General features: G+C 31.7%; 2 protein-coding genes across 6 annotated transcripts in view; one reads left to right on the top strand and one right to left on the bottom strand.

Moving 5' to 3' along the window:
• Positions 1–14718, bottom strand: part of LOC137924325 (serine-rich adhesin for platelets-like) — a 39901-nt gene extending 25183 nt beyond the window's left edge. For all 5 annotated transcript variants that reach the window (XM_068767718.1, XM_068767720.1, XM_068767721.1 and 2 more), the window contains exon 1: positions 14286–14718. In XM_068767718.1, coding sequence (XP_068623819.1) covers positions 14286–14447 — 162 coding nt within the window. In that variant the 5' untranslated portion in view covers positions 14448–14718. The remainder of the gene's footprint in view (positions 1–14285) is intronic.
• Positions 14719–15057: 339 nt separating this feature from the next.
• Pis (phosphatidylinositol synthase) lies at positions 15058–19590 on the top strand. The gene is made up of 4 exons (XM_068767541.1): positions 15058–15211; positions 15286–15420; positions 16870–17187; positions 18380–19590. The coding sequence occupies exons 1-4, from the start codon at positions 15163–15165 to the stop codon at positions 18538–18540; spliced, it is 663 nt and encodes a 220-aa protein (XP_068623642.1). The 5' UTR covers positions 15058–15162; the 3' UTR covers positions 18541–19590.
• Positions 19591–20616: the final 1026 nt, after the last annotated feature.

Here is a 20616-nt window from a genome sequence, read left to right as displayed (position 1 = left end):
AATATTAAAATCCTATCATCCGCCCATAAATAACTAAAGATTTATATATTTGTTTTTCGGTTATCGACTTGTGCATGATAGAGCAGGACCATTAAGACATAAGGATGTTTAATTCTATAACTACCTTATACAAAATATTTTAAAGTGCCAATTCTATACTCTCAGTATTAAATATAAGTTTAATGTCTTTGGGTAACACGTTTAATATGAAGAGAACCACATAATGTATTATCAGAGTTTCAAATAGTATATTAAACAGGTTAAAAAGATATATTATCTCTAATGGTATATTAATATGATGAAAGTATATATCCAGGTTAATGTTAATTAAAATTCTCATTGCAATTTTTACACAACAAGAATTTTTACGCAGTTTTCTTTTTTATTAATTTACACAGAATATATACAAGGAGTATGTGTCCTTGCGTAAAAAAATATGTTGAAAAGATCCGATGAAGTGCCTTTAAAAAAACAATGGAACTCAGGGCGCGACAAGTGGAAGCGTTGAGGTCACAAGCAGTGAGCTTCTTCTCACATTTGACTCAAGCCAGCGTGTTAATTTTTATTAATTAAATTAAAACGTTCAGACTTATTTTTGAAAATTGTTTTAACACTACTACACAATTGATTCTTTGTTAATTGTTTTTCACACAACACTTGTATTATGGATATTCTTAACATAACACTGTAGAGTATGTATAGCAGTAAAATTATACACATTTGAATTTATATTTAACGATATCAGAAATTTTGTTTGTTACCTGATCTATAACCACTGTATTTTCATTTCGAATCAGGAATAAGGAGAACTGCAGACGAGACGAGTAACCAACATAATCCAGTGGATTGAAAAGTTGATGTGGAGATACGGCGGAACGGTCTTTAAGATTGTACGGCGTACGATATCCACCCGTGAGGGGGACAGACGACCCTTAGTAAGAAAAGGACCAATATTTAGCCACTTCCGCACATGCAGTGGTAGTCGTGCAATAAAATGCACCGCCCGCCAGCCCGTTGATAAATGCGTATGAGGCAAACAATGCGAATCACACAACCGCCACCGCCAAATTACTCAACACGTGTTTCACCGATCCACGGGGTATCTTCAAGAGTTACGTTACACCGATTAGTACCAAACACAGAGTCTATGTCTGTGTCCGAGTATTTGAAATCGGGCTTATTCGAAATCTCCTGGGACAACCTATGAGAAACTATGGACGTGCTACAACTGAAATTATGGTGAAGATGATAACATGTTTTTATTTCTTTTACAAGGATATTAACTGAGGATTGATATTTGAAGTGCACGTACTGTCTGTAGACTTCTCATCTATATGAAATTAATGGTAGGAGTTTATTATGATAATGTTTTAACTTGACAGTATTTTTGTAAATATAAATATATTTTTTTAAGTACTTCTTGTGGCACGCAATATTAAGCGAATAAAGGTGGAATTTTAATATTAATGTTGGCAAATGTTCGTGTAAGTAAGACATGTCAGAAGAGTCGATTAACATCACCGCGGTTTTTATCAGTACTTTGTTAAAAAAAAAAATTAAAAAAGATGCTTTTGAAAAGTTACTGGACTAACAGATTTGCAACCAAAACAAGTAAATACGTTGTATGTTTAAAAAAAACACTATAGTTTTAGTCAATCACTATAGTTTCAGTTTTTGACGAAAAAAATATATATAATATGATTAAAATAAACGCTGTTTTAAGCCAATCGAAAACAATTCTCGAAGCAAAGTTGTACTGACACAGCAAATTCTGGCCAATTCTTTAGACACTTAAACACTAAACAAAACTTCACGTTGACACACACATAAATGAATTAAAACATTAGTTACGCATATGGTAATAAAATGTTATAGTTAAATTTATTCATTTTATATTTATCTACGTGTATGTATTCTAATCTGCTCTGTAATTTTGCTATTTATGTAGACGGACGTTAACGACTCAGGTTGTAACTAGTACACCTTGGCCGGCCAACGAAATACAAAAATAAAATTTTAAATAAATAAATAAATTTCGGTTATAATAAGTCAGCTACAATTACATAACGTGTATTTTGTCCGCGTGTGTATTCTTACACCTACCCTATCTTCCCTCTAATCTTGCAGCTTGCATGTGTATTTTAGTGCAGTCATTTGTCCTCTTGGCCTACTTCGAGTTTTTATGAGAACGTCTGCTAGACTTTTTGTTGTCGTTCACGAGGTTGTTTCTTACGCTATACTTACAAATATTTACATCGATCATTTGTAGAGCTATTGATTAAATGACATTTGTGGTTTTGACTTTAAAAATACGTCCTTATTAATAGTTAAATAAAAATTATTAAGTCTCCATAAAATTGAATATAAACAGTAATTATCTCCTCTTATATCTCTATTCACTTCAGCAATAAGTAATCGTACTTTTTACTGTCACATTAATAACATGTTTTATTACCTGCTATATCTTCCTTGATAGCATAAATATAAACATAAGTGGTTTTATCGATATATACTAAAAACAACAACCATTCGTAATTTTCTTAAGCACCTTAAAAAAACTAAAAAGAGTACGGTAGAAGAAGCGTCATTTTTATAATACGGGGTGAATATATAGGTCAATAAAAATTTTCAAAACTTTTACACCCATTGCCAATAACTCTGATTAAATTAATCATTTTGAAATACGGTATATTAATTTATTTTTTCTATTGTATTGCAACTGACTTTTGGCAGTAAAAGAGATACATATATCTACCTAAACAATAATTAATTTTGTAGGTTATCCGAATTTTGAAAACAACATTTCTTACGAAATTAACATTACATATTTAATTATTTCTGATACCATTTGTTTTTGGCATTTTGCAACAAATATGCTACACTCACTCAAGCTGTTTACCCGTTATAGCTTTTATATCTATGTATAAGCAAACACCATATATGCCAACGTCGTTTTAAAATTCTTAATTACGGCACTTTACATAATCCTAAGACCATTAACATAAGTATCATCGCGCTATAGTTAGTAACGTGACTGGGTTAAGGAGGCGTACCATTTATATCTTAATGTGACTAAAATAAAGCCTCGTTTTCATTAGTCGTTAATTCAGTAATCAAACAGCAAGCCGGGATTCCCCCGAGCGCTGCGTTGCCGTACTGTGGTGACAGACATTTAAACTTATAAAGATCATGACGTAAAAGTTCGCGAACTTGTTGGGTGTAAGCATCATACGGATTGACTATTTCATATTATTTTCATTGTCGATCAAAGAGGTCTCCGTTCGGGAAACATAATTCATTACTACTATAATTTTTTTTTAATTTACAGTATCATTATCATTATGTCAGCCGGGAGGCAACCACTGCAGGAGCTTTCACAAAAGGACACGAAAATGATCAGTCTTGCGCTTCCCGCATGCAGCGACTACCCACGACCTTGCCTATATAGTCGATCCACTTTGTGAGGGTTGGTAATGTAATTTGTCAAAAAATAATATACAAATTACTTGCCCGACTCTTTAGTCGGGCAAGCAATTTGTATATTATTTTTAACGGATAGAGATTCGTCGCTAATTTTAGAAGGAACAAAGGTTTTAAAAATTTAATATCATAACAATGTTACACATATATAAAGCATACAAAAAATAAAACGATGAACAATTTTAAGCATCTAATCTAATCTATATATCAGCACAGTAACAAGGTTAAGATTTGACGCACGCAGAAGCAATCTTGTAACTTGATGACATTTAAAGAAAATTGTATTTTCTATAAGCTGATTAATCGTATAGAAAGTGAGATCTAAATATAGGCGCGGGAGCGCGCGCCTACATCGTGCCGTTAGTTTCCTATGTTAACCTTATAAACCTAGATCGCTTGTGACATTTTCCGACAAGCGAGCTGGTATTAAACGGAAGTAATAAATATCCACCAGGCGAGTTACAGGCGTCTGTGTGATTTTTTCATGTTATAAACAATAGTTTACCGAGATTTACAAACTCATTTCTACATTTCCCTCCGCTGTACGCGTAAGAATATTTCCACAGCACCACGCTGTTGCAGAAAGAAAGTTGTAAATTATTATCGATACCAGTCATATCATCCAGAATCGAAGTTCGGCCCACGCTTGATTCGGAATGTTGAAGCAATTTCGAGTGACACCCAAACACGTGAACCATTTTCAACACTAACACATTACTATCTCTCTATCGAATAAGGAGATCATACACAAGGTGATGTTGTAAATATTAACTGGCAAATAGTTTAACTGCTCAAGTTAAAAGGAGCAGGAAAGAGCAGGACAACCGCCAGCATGGTTGTCACTTTCTATCGATGCTTGGATAATTGAAAAAGTGGCCCTATGTCCAACAGTGGATGTGATACAGCTGAAATAATGATGGCTCTGTAGTTAAAAAAAACTTAGCATCTGGGGTACCTGTTGACCGTAAGAAAGTTAATTTTTTCATTTATTTTAAATAGGCACACCAACAGCAAAACATAAATTTAAAGTGACTTTTGTTGACTATTGCTGGCGTACACAGCTCTGGCTAGTTATTATAATAATTAAAAGTGATAATCGTTCAAAAATAAAGCACAATTGTACAATAGGAGCATATACCCACATCAGCATGATCACGTTATGCATATAAAATGCGATTGGACCTTAAGACCGCGTCCAACTTAACGACTAATGTAAAAATAAATCGCACCCAGAATATTTTGCTATCGAAACTAGATTCCCCGAAGTTCGGAAAGTAAAATAGCGCAACGATGCGCCAAACGTTTTTATGACAACCTGCAGCGTTGGAATGTAGCCAGGCCAAGTTTCGGAGATCCATACGCCAAGATCAATAACTTTCAAACGTATTGAAGACATATTTTGCTTACTATGTATGCTATAAATCAACTTGCAACTTTTGCAATGAGAAATAAAATTAATATTTTAATACGCATTACATTACAGCAGTTCCGAAAACCAGTTTTAACTTCAATGAATCACACGAAGTGGTGAAAATAATTTATCAAACAGAATAATGAATAAAAAAATTAAATCGGTCATAGCCAAAATAAACCCGTTATCAAGCGTTATCAACTAATGAACGTTTTAAATTTAAAGTGTATATTACTACGTTTCTTTGTTCAAGCAATCACAGTAATGAACATTTTTTTGCAAGGTGAACAGACCTAACTTGTTGAGGTCTTAGAAAAACGCTGGATGCCAGCTGCTTTTAACCGATCCTATTGGAACCTATGTTCAGCAATAGACGTCTTACTACAAAAATGATAATGACGTTGATATCATTATACAGTACCTTCTTGTTCAGTTAAACTCATTAAGGTGTTTTATGATATTATCAACTCTTTCTGATTGGGACTCGCGCACGTAACAACAGTACCATATAACGGTCGTAGTTAAAATCACTGTCTGACAATAAGAAAATACTAACTATGAAATGAATAAGGCCGTAAAGAAAATATTTGATATTGGTTAAAGTTACGGAAAAAAAAACAATTTAAAATTCCAACAGCAACAAAATCGTAGCGGTATACGAATGAAAGCAAGACGCTATGTACAGCTACCTACAATGTGGGTCGCGGCGATGTTCCGCAAAAACGAATTGGCGATTCGCTGTTTCGTGCCGGTTAATAGTGAGCCGTCCGATCTCGGCCCTCGCCCGCGACGCATGCAACCCCCGCAATGGAGTAACCAGTAAACAAAAAAACGACGGATACTACCCATTTGTCATCTCAAAAGACGAATTTAAAATTTATTACTACATTTTTTATATACGACTCAGTTCATTCACGCCGGCTTTGCTTGAAGTGGAGTGGTTTTGGCTTTAGATTTTAACATAATTTCAGACATTATGGAATTAAACAAATAGATCCACGTTTAGGTTAGAATCTATTGGAAAATAATACAATTATTTATAAGGAATGGCGGCAGCGTCCTCTGCGTACCATAATGCCACACTGCCGTCGCCAACCAGCCTGCCAAGCATGGCGATGATGTAATATCCGCCTATAGATATCTTGGGAGGAGGGCTATGCCTTGCAGTGTGCATCTATGGGCTGAAACGACAACGTTGACGACGAAACTGTCTAATATGTAATATTCGCCTACTCTAATATGTAAGATTTTATTACATAAAACTAATTGAAAATACTTGCAATGTGTATTGACACCACTAGAAATCAATGTGTCAATACATATTGCTGAACAACAACACGTTGAATGTTAATAGTTAGGTAACTCATACGTTCGGTTTAAGGATGCCTTTACAGGTAAAGGACAATCTGATTTTAGTTTCTATTAAATTGGGCTCTTGAATTAGAGTATGAATTAATTCCTTTTAACTTAAATTTAATATTGAAAAAGTTTGTGATCTCAATATATCGCGTTTGGAACCCTAGTTGCTTTAAATTAGCGGATACTAATTTTAGTTTCTTTTAGTATTATCTTCATGGTTACCTGTGTTGCTACTGTAAATCATTTGTGGATAACAAAATAAATAAATTAATAACGTCCACACGTTAATATCGTAACTTGGTTTGTACAATTTTCTGTGCAGCGTTCAAAACTTCGATTCGTAATATTTCAGATTAAATATATAATAATAAGGTTGTTATTTTACAGAAAAGTAGTGCGCCAATGAGAAATAACTGTACAGATCATTATCAAAAATATATGACGGCAGACTGCAAGACGCAGCAGAAACGGCAGCGCCTGGCGACACTAGCGCAAACATTTCGCGCTAAACCCGACATCGCGCGAACGATGCGCAGACTAAATTTAAATCTAGTGTTAGCAGCCGATCAGTTTCAATGAATCACTGGAGGCAAAGTCGACGCGTTTGCCCGTGTCAAAATGATTTAGCGCGTCTATTTCGATGCCATGATTAAGTAGTAACGCCTTCGTCATGGCTCCACGTATGTCAACAAATCGACGTGTCATTATCGGGTAAATAACAAATTGTGCAACGTAAACACGATCACCACCTTCGATGTAAGAGAATAGAACTAAGCGAACTTAGCGGCAATTGAAATGATAAAGTTTAATATTAATAATAGCTATGCACATTTACCTTATTCGATTAATACTTGCTCATATTCACTACCTCCCATCTTCTCCAAGATAATTGTGCTTTTTTATTATATAACCATGTCAAAGTCTGGCACAGTGATATTCTGAAGAAATCACTACGAACTTCGGAGATTTATGTCCCTGGATTGCCTTTTTTACTTGTTGAGACGTGCCGCCCGGCTCGGTGATATCGCAGACGCTGAATATCAATGATATTGTCTATTGACGGCATACATTGTTATGCGGATGAAAGTACCGCGGACTTTTATTATAGGGATCGCCATAAAGTACTTACTTGCTTTATATTTTTTATTACTACAAGCCAAGTTTGTGCAAGTTAACTTGTTCACTGTAGGTTTTCAGTTTTTAACATAACTATAATAACAACTTAAGGCACTTTAATAGCCATTTGTACAATAAAACCAAGGCTTTGGTGGCTTCTCCGAACTAAAAGAAAGCCTCCAACCGCGTACACATTAGTGATTCTTTATTGAGACTGACGAAACCGAAGCGTTCTCGAAGAGATTGATAGCTGCTAAAGAAAAGTGTATCACGTACAATAAGGTACGAAAAAGGTCGTGGTCGAAGATCGGTCAGGCCTCACAGACCGTTGCAAGACCCGGATAAACTCGCAATACGTTACGTCGCAGAAACAACCATTCGGATCCCTACTGCCACCAACCGATGAAATTATATAAAAAAATCAATAGGAGTGTGGATTTTCTTAATGTCGCTAGCCTACATTATTAACCACTAAACAAAAAATTAAGATGGTTTGGCTGGGAGGTGACACTGCATGTGTTGAAAATAGCTATATTAGCTATTTTAAACTGTTTCGGGCTATTACTATCCTTTAGGCAGTGTCAGGGTGTTGCTTTTTAGGGTTTACATAAAACAGAGCAGGATTTTGTGTGGAGACAGAGCAACTGCTTCCACGTTCCAACGAAAATTCAAGGCGGTATTTAAATACGAATTCGCATAAAACATTTCGCCTCCATGTGTATAATAAATTACTACCTGTGTAACTGTTATGAATATCCAGAGAGACTTTCCCAGTAAAAGTTTACACAGAGAACTACAGTTTGAAGTTTAAAGTGTTTCCAGCGTCTACAGGTCCTAGTGACCTCTTACGCTCTAAGGCCTATGTTTATTGTTCGAACGCCGTAGATATCATTATGATGTTATAAAGGAATATATAACATAATGAGTCCTGAACAGTGCATAAAATAATGATAGCACAAAGTAAGGTTGCGGTTATATTTTAACATCACAAAATTTATACCGGACGCATATGTTTTGTATAACTAAACAGGCAAAAAATTACATTATTAATTAAATTATTTAATATTTTAATGGCCGCTAGGGCCGAAAGGTTCTGAGTGAAGAGCACGTGCCAGTAGACGCATTGTCGGTATTACCCACTAGTTGGACCCCATCAAGGTCGCGGCAAGTCGCTTCATGAGGGTAGTGCAAGACCGATCATCGTTATTTTTGGGAAAGGCTAATAACTGTGAAGTGGGAGTCTATTGGCTGACACAATAATAATGAATATTTTAACTGAAATATTATGAAAAAAAAAACTTAGAATTTCCTGTACTAAATACAGGAACGTGTTGCAGGTTATTTTACTGTGTATAATTTTAGATATGATAGAATAGATATATGAAATGGATATCAATGAAAGTTGACAACCCTAGGTGCGGCGGCCACAATGCGGCTGCACGAGCTTCCGTTACACCGTCACACGGCACCAGCGGCGCGACGTAAACCTACACCGGCGACCGCGGCGCCATTGTACCCGCTGGTTGGCGCTTGGACAGAATGCTCTAGGATAGATTTAAATTCCAACAATATTACTTAAACATAATTACCAAATGTAACACATTCCATGCCACGAGGGGCGTTTACAACCCCCGTTGCACTTTCTGTTTAGGCCATATGTAATTCTCATTGAAAAACAAAGGTTTCTTAAAAAATGAATTGCAGGGTCGAATATACACTAATTCCGTATGCGCGTGCGTAATGCATTATAAAATTATAAGTTATTCTCATTAATTGTAGCTTTGCAGTATTGAAAAAGTGTAAAGCATACGTCTTAGACGACTTTTTTTTAACCTTTAAAGTGTGGGTCGTATACGCCCCGCGCGGCCTAAATGGAATATCTTCAAAAATTGCCGTGGCACGCGGAACGTGCTAATAAGATTTTTTTTAACCTTGCTGCATCGTCCGCATCTTTTCTTCTGTGCCAGGCCCTGTTGGCATTATTAATATCTACAGTTTTCAGATCAGAAGTGGCAGAATACTGAAGGCGTTTAGCCTACACCTATTTTTATACTCGTGCCGGTCTTTATACCAATTTACCAGTTGTCGTCGCATTCTTTGGAGACACTTGTGCCTTGCGGTGGGCGTCTATCGACTGATATGATCGGGATCACCCGGTTTAACTTTAGTTTTACCGTTACCTTTATATTACATGGTATTTCTCTGGATGCCCATGCCGCCAACTTTTAGGTTGTTTGGGCGAAAGCTTTTTGGTAACTGATCGTAACGGACCTCGGCAGCGGGTCTCGAATTAGGCTGTCAATACATGTTTAAAATTTTGACGCTAGTACTCTAGATGGTCGAACTTGGCTCGATATGTTGCGATAGTCGGACTAAACATGCAGCAGAGCGTAAATTTAATGTAATGCATTAAGATAAAAAAGACGGGATAAGTTTATTTAGTGTATACAGGCTGAATGCTCATATGTCTAAAAACTTGAAATGAGCCAATGGCGCCAGAAATAATAAATGACGTTACGATAACATAATAAGAAAAGGCGTTTTCAAGTTCGGTTTACTATATCATTATGTCAAACGTAAAATGTCCACAGCTGGACATAGGTGTTCGCCATTGACTTCCAATAGACCAATTGGAAGAGGCCTGCATTCGACGAACTTTATAAGGTGCGATTATTACATATATTATTGTTTATTTATTATTGTTTATTATCTGTCAGCCTGTCAAATGCCAATAGAAAAAAATTAAGGCAACATATTTCAGAATGTTCACTTTAAAAAAAGTAATTAGAAGTAGATAAAGATTTAAAGCATTTCGTTGACAAATGTGTTATACTTACGCTTTAATGCTTTAACATTTATAGCCAATCACCCTATATAAAATAATAATACATGTGATGCTTACTGAATTCTTAGTTAAAAATCCCTTTACACATTCGTAATTAAAATGTGAGTTGAATGCATAATTTTTATATAAGTTTCATATAGTACAATATGTGAGAATTTTACTCATGTCGATTATTTTTTTTATAAGTCATTACCACGGCGTTTTTAGTATTACGGTTTGTGCAACCATCCAATTATTCTGACCGACGTGTTACGGCTTACGTCCTTAGATAAACGTCACACTTTCGAAACCAGAACCCAGCCACCGATAAAGACACGGTACAAAATGTTTAAAACACAAAGCATAGCTATTGTGTGTATGCACCGTTGTAAACATTAAACTTTTTCGGCGGCTATATAACGGTATGCACTTAGCCCGCACTGGAAAACATCCGTCTATTTTAAATCCAGTTCATATCAAAACTGTTCGTAACATTGCAGCTCTAAACATCTAAAAAGTATTTATTTCTTCCTATCATTAAAATGTTAACAAACCTATTTTAATTATTATTATCGAATTATTATATTACATCGTCAATTATATTTGTCGATAATTTATTTCGATCGATTAATTCGATCTTCCTATGCAAATAAAGCTTCATTTTTATTTATTTATTTGTATTTGTTTCATATTGGACAAGAGATTTATGAACATAGCTCAAACAGCCACAAACATAAAAATGTTGCAAGTGATATATATAATTTTATTGATTAATATATATTACAATAAAGTAAATCAATACTTGTTATTATGGAAAAATAAATCTGTAAATAATAAATTGTCATAACCCTAGAAGCCAAATTACAAAGAGGTCTATAGTTTATGATTTATCAAACAAGAAAAGGTCTGTAATAGGGACTTCAACAATTGACAGATTTAATTGTCACAGTATCATATCGTAAGGTTTCCTTTCATATGATAATACGCAGGAGACATGAGCATAGTGTTTGTATTGAAAAGAGGGCCATATACATGATACAATACATAAAAATAAATAGTTTATGGCTTCCCACCTGTAAAACTGAAGATTAAAAATGTTTCTATTTATGTCAAAAAGATTTTCTTTGCAATGTATCATAATTAATGTCCATGTAATGATTTTGTATTTCATATTTGATTATTTTATCACAATAATAATTTCAGCCGTAAGACGCCATCTGCTCAACATAGTGGTTCTTCTATAGATTTCTAATACCAGACTGGTTGATCAAGTTTCAATTCATCTTTTAGGTAGACTTCCTATTCTGCACTTGCCCATTATGGTCTCTAACCCAGAACCTTAAGGTTACTGCAATCATTTATTATTTGCTCTTTGTGGCCCATTCACTACCACTTTAACAATCTACCCAATTTGAAAACACAAAATATTATTTTTACTGCATATTCCACAAAGTTTGTTATAAAGATGAGTAATGCGACTATAAAAATAAGTATGCAGACAGTAATATTGTCTATATAAATATAGGAGTGGGTTTTATTTTACACTAAATGCAATTTGAATTATACTGAAATACACTAGGATAATTTTTGTGAGAACAACCTCTTTATTATTATTTATTGAAGCACTTTATACAAGTTATAGAACTCCAACATTACCATAACATAATTAGAGTAGTAATGAGAATAACACAGAAGAACCAAGGTAACTGACATAGCTCAAAGAATTGCTTGTCTCTTTATACTAATATCCAATAATACATTCTTACATAGAGTCTAGAATGAGTATGCTTATAGTTGGATTTTAATTTAATAAAATTTATCTTCCAGATAAAGCTCAAAAATAATCTGAGAAGCTACAATCAAGTTTGAATCCAACTAGATCTACAAGTAAGTATTAGTTAATTGCATCCAAAGATTGAAAAAGTCTGAATAAATTCAAAATAACAAACTTTAAAATTTAAGTAAATTTGAAATCTGTGTTGATCTATTTTAGTTCAGTTATAAAAAAAATATTATTCCTTCAGCACATAAAATCCCTTTGAATTTATAAGGCAGTGTTCAAAAAAATTGTAATATAAAAATTAAAACATTAGATAATGTAGGTATTTTCAATAAAAATTTAAAATGTACTTATAATGGAATAAAAAATTATAAACGATTTTTAATGTAGGGTACATTAAGAAAAGTAACTTGAATTCAAATAAGAAAACTGCACAGCCAACTGGATTAAAGTATATTATTTTAATATTGAAAAAATATTTAACACAAAATATTTTGATTAAATGATGATTATTAAGCAAATCTTGTAGTCTATGAAACCACAATGAAACAAATTTCTAGTAGTGTAATTAAGAAAACATGGTGATTGAAAATACTTTTGTATGAGTAAATATATGTTCTCAGTAGTGTTTATTTATCAATAAAGTCAATGGTATGCTTATCACAAAACAATAATCATTTTATCCTTTTTATCATTCATCGCATGTGGTTGTAACTATTTACAACTGCCTAATCTGTATTGATAGTGGTAATGACAAAACAAGTTAAGATAACTCTTTGAAGTTACTTTAGATACATATTTTTCTGATAAAGTTCTAAACAGAGATAAGAAATTAAAATGCAACTTCACATTGTATTGTACTTTTGGTTTGTTATAGCACATTTGTATTTAAATTTTGGATAAGTAAGGATGGTAATGATTATTGTTTGTGCGACATACAAATTTCTATTATTTGTATTCTATATAAATAGACACAAAAAAGATTCTTTTCTTAAATTATAAATTAAGAAATCATGTTACCATTTAAGTAAGGCATATTACTCTACATCTGCGTATGTTCACAAAATAAATTACAAACTCTACAGTATTTCTTGTTAGTTTTTCTCCATAAGTGGTGCATTATTAACTAACATAAACTTAATTTTAGGCTAAAAATTAAAAATACATTCACTGTTCTCATATCATAAAGCTATTTTGACCTTGACTTTGAAATTATGAAGGTGTATTCTTTAGATGATTAACCTTATATATCCCTGTATTAGATTTCTAGTAAGTAGTATAAACCTCAAATAATATTGTCACCAAATACCATTTTAGTTGATAATGATAAACTAATGGATTAACTAGATTAACATAATCATTGTGAAAATTTGAAAATTAAAAGTACAAATGAAATGTTAGTATACCTACAAATTGTAGGTCAATCATGACTTATACATAAAAGCAATTTTCAGGTAACAATTTGTACAATTAGTATAGCTATTCAAACAAACAATACATTTGTCTTAAATTGTAATAGTATATAAAGAAGAAATCAAATTAGTGATAACTACCCACTGCAGTCAATATGAATGTTATTGCATCATCTTTGTATGGTAACACTTTAGTGATAATTTTATGACTATAAAATGAGTAATAATAAACATTTTGTGTCAATAACCAATGTTTTCAATGCTTAAAAACTATATGCAGCCTGTGCAATTAGCTGCTACCAATCAAAGTGTAATCAAAATATTCAAATATGTAACTGCAATATATTGCTGCATTAAATTATTTAACGTAAACGAAAATATATAGTTCATTCATAGTAAAATTAAAGACTTTAAGAAAGATGGTTTCAACTGAAGTGATAATTGGGGAACAGGTTTAAGATTACGAAACTTTTATAAAATGCGTAAAATATTATAACGATTCATTTTCTAAAATCAACTTGACCACTAAACAAAGTGATAAATAAATTTATTGTTAGTATTGTCTTCAAAATTAAATTCGTACGACCTGACCAAAAACAATTTTTAGATTTAATTTCAAAATAAATTGATGCCCGTAAACGATAATTAATCATACAAAATAAATTGCATATTCATAGTCTAGCGCTGTAGGTATAAGAACAAATGCATAAATTTGACATTTATCCTTCGCCATTTTCACATGAGCGATTTCAACAACGGATCACACTCTAAACAAGCTATAAACTCTATTAAAAGTAACACTCGCACACCATAATACACTATAAAAAATTCATAGTGTCCTTAAAACTTCTGGAAAACTTTAGAGCCCCATAAATTAATGAAATGGCAGAAGGGTCAACTTACCTCGATATCAGCGTTAGCGGCGGCATTCGAAGACTTGTGATCCGAATTATTTTGCTGGTCTTTTACTAAATTGTATAAAACTTTCGAGTCGTCTGTAGAAATATTTGTGACACTTTTATCGGGGGCTTTTGGTTCCTTATCATACTCCGGTGGAGGAGCCATCTTGAAGGAAGAGCAATCAGACAGATGACACAAGTCTTATGACTTTAACGCACTCAATTCACTCTCTCCCCTTTTCCAAGGATTTCACGATCTTAAAATTAAATCATTATGACTAATAATTTATTTATTACACATCTAAAGTTCTATGAAACAGAAAAATCAAATTCCTCATTTTCGACAGATTCCACCTAACATTTTTACAATTTTATGAACAATGGTGACTTTACGAGGCTTAAACGCCCTCTACTGGCGTAAACAAAAATGTTAACTGTTAAAAAAATCTTATTCGATTGCCAGCACCACTTATTTTCTAGTTTATTTTAAATTTACACTGGCAGTATTGTATACGTTCTTTATAATATATTTAATATATTCATTGTTTATAAATTAATGATTTATCTAATAAATAACCCATTTTTAAAATTGGTTTTTATTCAATATATTTAGAAAGAATGGTGATATAATTTCATAAGTAATACTTGTTCTTTTTCTTAGTATTATAGATAATTTTGTTTATTGTCTTACAAACGTTAAAGATAATTTACTCATATTTTTGACAAATTCTTCTATCAAGTGCCCGTCACCTGTCAGTTACTTTTAAGAAATCGTATTCGTCGGTGGGTTTTCAGCTGTTAATTTTATTAATAAATTTATCAGTCTTAGTGCAATTACTTGATCCAGAATCTTTTAAATCAACCAGCATCAAATCTGAACGATGGCTGAGACAAAAGAAAATATATTTCTTTTCGTTCCTAATATCATTGGTAATAGCAATGTATGATCTTTACATGTAATCGATTTATATAGACATATCATCATTGTTTACATTATGTTTCAGGATTTGCGAGAATCATTCTGGCTATTATTGCCTTTTATTATATGCCTACGCACTGTGTTCTAGCATGTATTTGCTATATAACTTCAGCTTTGTTGGACGCGGTCGATGGGCACGCTGCGAGATACCTAAACCAAAGTATGTATACTATTATGGGTGTCCTAATTTAATTAAGTATATAATTGAAATAAAAACTCCTTGATTTATTTTTCTTACATAATAATTCACTTATCGGAGTATACATATTTGATAAAATTTCGCTCTACATATGTCTTGTTGTTCATATCTGAACAACTATAATATTACGCATCTTTGTTAACAGTTAAATTATAATTTATTTTAAAGTCATACCAAGTAAAGGTACTTATATCATTTACTTACAATTCATATAAATATTATAATTACAAAGAAATGAAACTTAAATTGTAAAATCTTTAAACTGTTACTTAAAGTGTAGGTGTACATCTAAATATTCACACATATTTTTCTTTTTGTTGTTCAAAGATAACTCCCTGTGGTTGTTTTGCCACAAAGAATGTAAAATATATTTACACAGGAATATCTAGTGAGGATAATAATGAATATTTTTATAAATAATTGGAATGGGGTATCAATAACTAATGGTTGTGTAATTTTAATTAATAAAAAATAAACTAAAAATTCATTCACTAATATAATTAAGCTAGTTTGTGTGACAACATGATAAGTTAACTGAATGGTTATGATTATGTGTGTTACAGTGTTAGAACATGACTGTGCCTTAGAATCACACCACAATAACAATTAAAAATTGAAAATATTTTTATTAATGAAGTCAAAAATTAATGTTTTTCAATTAACTAAAAATGTAGCTGTCCAATAAAAATTAATTCAAAAATTCAAAGCATTTTTCTAATCTGCACTTCAGCAGACTTCATTTTAATTTAGGATATTTAGAATAGGATTGTTTAGAGTGACTTTAACAAGAACTTGGACAAGATTTTTTTTCTTATATTTGATAACTGAGTTTCAAAGTTACTATTTTGAAATTCAGTAATCTTGGAAATGTGTTCATGTGTTAACATATATGTTAGACATTGTTATCCACAAAGAGAACAATGTAAGAGAAATGAAATCTTTAAAAGTTATTAAACCTAGCACATAAACAATTTATGATTATTTTCTATGACTTTGTCACGGCAGGTAAGAGCTGGCAGTGGATGTGCTCCTTTTATCACAATCACTTTTAAAAACAATATCACTATATTAAAGAAAGTTTTTGAAGTTCTTTCAATAAAGTAAAAATAAAACCCTAAATGAACATATAATATAGTACTGATGTCATCTGATAGATGCCCACTGCAATGCGTTAACCTCTCATAAAGGTTGCCATGAGGCCAAGTTTAATAATATAAACAAATCGATAAATATATAGTATGTTATTATAATTACATAAATATCGGTAAGCAGATGATTGATCACAATGTCCTATGGTGTATCAATTGTCAGTAAGATAATTAATTTTTCCATTATTTTCATAAAATACTTGCCCTAGTGCTATGTTACTCTCTTATACTTGAATTATATGTAATACATTTATTTTATAAGGTACCAAGTTTGGAGCTATACTGGACCAGTTGACTGATCGTGCTGGAACAGCGGGCCTCATGATGACTCTTGCTACATTCTACCCTCGATACACATTTTGGTTCCAACTGTCCATGGTTATTGATATAACTGGACACTGGATGTATTTACATACTTGTACTCTGCAAGGGAAGGCTTCTCATAAATTTATTGACATGGCTGAAAATCCAATAATGCATGTGTATTACACAAATAAAACAGTGCTCTTCTTCATGTGTGCTGGAAATGAAGCATTTTACTCAGCCCTTTATGTTATGCATTTCTTTGCTGGACCTACTGGTGAGTACATTTTATTTTTTTTAAATAAATCATAGGTTGCCAACGTTTTATAGATTACTGTGCCTTTAAAGTAATCCAATGCATCTTTCAAATTTATCTGCCTACATAAAAGCAGGATGATTGGTTAGCCAGCAAATAGCTTTAGATCTTTTACACATATTTTCAATCATCCTGTAAAAAGTGATGACTGATATAAGCTACATTAATGTAATTTTTGTCTATTGTAATAGGACAGAAAAATAACTGCTGACAGTACTAAGTCTGCAGGGACAAATAATAAAAAATAATTAATTTTAATTTATAGAAATTTGAAATCACTTTTTTACGCCTTACTTTAGTTTTTAATTTTCAAATCATTAATTTTTAATAGATTGCATGAATTGACAGCAAATGTGCTATACATTCACCCCTTTAAACTGCTAAACATCTAACAGCAAATATTTGAGCAACTGATCCAAGAAGGACACTAATTGTAATATGCTGGTATACAGCTTAGTTTTCCAACAGATTCAAAATGCCTTGAACTGTTTTCAAGATACAAAAGGTGTTGCCTGAATACCTGATTGGATTAAAATTCATGCTTTCATAGGTTGAGGGATCACTGTGTCCATTTAAATGTTAATTAAACATTTACGGAAGGAGCAATTGTTACAAAATTAAATGTTGCTGATAATGACCATGCTAATAATACAAAGTGGTTCTTATTTTTGAACCTAAGATATGCTGGTGTCCTCTATCTCTTTTGAATATTTAAACTTCATGTTAACCCATTTTTCACCATATAGAAATACTAAAAAAAAGGCTCAAGCCACTGATTTTAATTAGTAACTTTATGCAGTATGATAATATTATTTAATCATTAATAAAAAGCAGATTGAAGTGAATAAAATAACTAATCATCAATGCAACAGATATCTATATCAGTGCTGTGTGATTTTAGACTGTTAGGGAGTTTGTTATTATTACTTAAATATGGGGTTTCAAGGCAGAACAAAGTTGTGTATATATATACACATACATATCTATACTTAAATATATATAAATAGTAGTCATGGGAAAAATTTAATGTATATATGTGCTTATTATGCAAATGGGTTAATTATCTCCAGATAATAATTGTCCATAACTAATATGTGAGACAGTCTTTAATTATGTTATCTAATTGTTATAATAATGTTGTTAATATTTTCAGTGTTGGGGATTGGTTTGTTCAAGTTAATTGCACTGTTAACTATGCCTGTGGCAGTAGTCAAGGCAGGCATTACAGTTCTTCATGCCATTGTTGCTTCCCTCAACATGTCCATTATTGATGTTAATGAAAGAGCTGCTCTTTCTGCAAAACAGGATAACTAAACATTTTCTTTCTTCTAATTCTAAAGCAAAATACACATTCATAAGTACATTAGCATTTATTAGTAAAATACTGTTTTTATTAAGAAATACTTTAACCTAGTTAAGGTTACCCAGGCTATAATTTTTATTTGAACAAATTTTACATTTTGTTACATTAAGAATATGTTTTTTATACCTGCAAATATACTATAAGTATATTATGTTTATACTGCCAAATATTTTATTAAAACTCATTAAGGGGCAATATTACACTTTAATTTATTATTGACTACAAATGTATAATTTATAAATTAGCCTCCATGCATTTAATGCCAATAATTAATTAAACAAAAGTACATTTACTGACTTGATTTAATAGATTTAACAATGTTTTGAATATTTATTGTTCTACAGAATTAATTTAGTGTATTGTAAGGTCAATAATGTATACTAATCCTCATTCAATTCTTAAACTAAAATGCTCTGTAATTGTTCTAATGATTATTTATAATTTTTATTTTTTAAATGTATAATTTGTGTACAATTATATGTCTATTATCTACAAATTTTACACCTTCATACAATTTGAAACAATGTAATATTAGTTGTAAATATTTATTTATACAAATGTTTTCGCTCTAGCTTTCGTATATATATATTAGGGGGACCAGAAAGTAATGTCGCTTCTTTCGACATTTTTCTACAGACAACCGATTGATTTTTACGGCTCCAGCCTTGAAAATTTGTATCCAAAGGTAATCCAAGGCAAAAGGTTGTTGATATAGAAGATAAATATATTGTTGATCAGAAATAAAAACTTGTTAAGAATGTAGTTGTGTCATATTAACTTAAGAAAGTAACAATACTTCCCCTAATATATATATGTATATGGAGATTTCTTTTCAAAATAATAGAATTTATTAGGTAATTTTCATCTAAAAAACAACATTAATATAATTACAAAATACATCACAAATATAATTTATACAAAAAAATGTTTAAAAACAAAAGATTTATAATTTTTTCATTAGGTTGTAACTTTTAACTGAAAACAAGATAATTATCAAAATACTTTAAAATTATCTATTGGAACTATGTTAAATACATACACTTAATCAACAAAAATACTGTGTAAGTAACGCCAAGTTTCTTACACAGTATTTTTGTTTAGTTTAGTTTTTTGACCTGTGTGTTGTTGGCGATATTGATTCAATACAACAAATTAACACTTTTAATTTTATTATTCATTAGTCAATTGTAAGTTTGGTCTCGAATATTAAGTAAATATGATACAATCAACTAGTTGTATAGCTGTCCAAATAAGGACAATAAATATTTCTGTATTTCTCAAATTATAAGTTGCACCTAAAATTTGAAAATTCAATTCAGTATATAATTATTTTTTATCTATTTTTATGTGTCTGATTATTATTTTTATTTGTAAAACTCCACGAAAAGAATTGTTAGTGTTTGTTTCATTGCAATTCTAGCATGCAATACTGACGGAGGCGTCCACATGCAGCTTTTTATGATATGAACGTGTGAAATTGTTTAGATAATAGCTTTCACGGTCCAAATTTTTTCGTTATTGATTGTCCAATATCTTTGACATAATTATTCAAGAAACACCATAGATTACATAAGCATTCAACAAAAGCAAGAGAATGCGTCAGCAATTTGCAAACAATGCATGTAAACACATCTTTATCTCTTTCTTACCAACTAATAAGTCGACATGTGCATGTTCTAGTATTAATTTTGTCTATCTATTTTATAAAAAGCTGCATCTTATAGTTTGAAAAATGGTTTTAAAAACAATTTTATTACCTATAAAATAATCTTAACTTTCAAAATGTAAACGACTCTGAAATTATTTTTACTGTCTGTGCCAAAACAAATTACCTAATTGCAGGAGGAATATAAATTAACACGTCTTGTGTTGTCTCAGCGAACTGGTTTCCGCAACAAAGCGGCACTAGGTTCATTTTACGTCGAATTATGATATTAGCATTAATATTTCATACAAGATAACTTACTGTACGTGTAATCTCAATTTTTTTGCTGATCTTATCATTTAAATTTGGAGGCATTGTTGTT

This window comes from Battus philenor, unplaced genomic scaffold, assembly GCF_028537555.1.
Source record: "Battus philenor isolate CCGP_79_NKW_IND1 unplaced genomic scaffold, ilBatPhil1.0.hap1 SCAF_23, whole genome shotgun sequence".
NCBI classification, from domain to species: domain Eukaryota; kingdom Metazoa; phylum Arthropoda; class Insecta; order Lepidoptera; family Papilionidae; genus Battus; species Battus philenor.
Note: the sequence above shows the minus strand (reverse complement) of the source record. Positions and strands in the feature narration are given on the sequence as shown.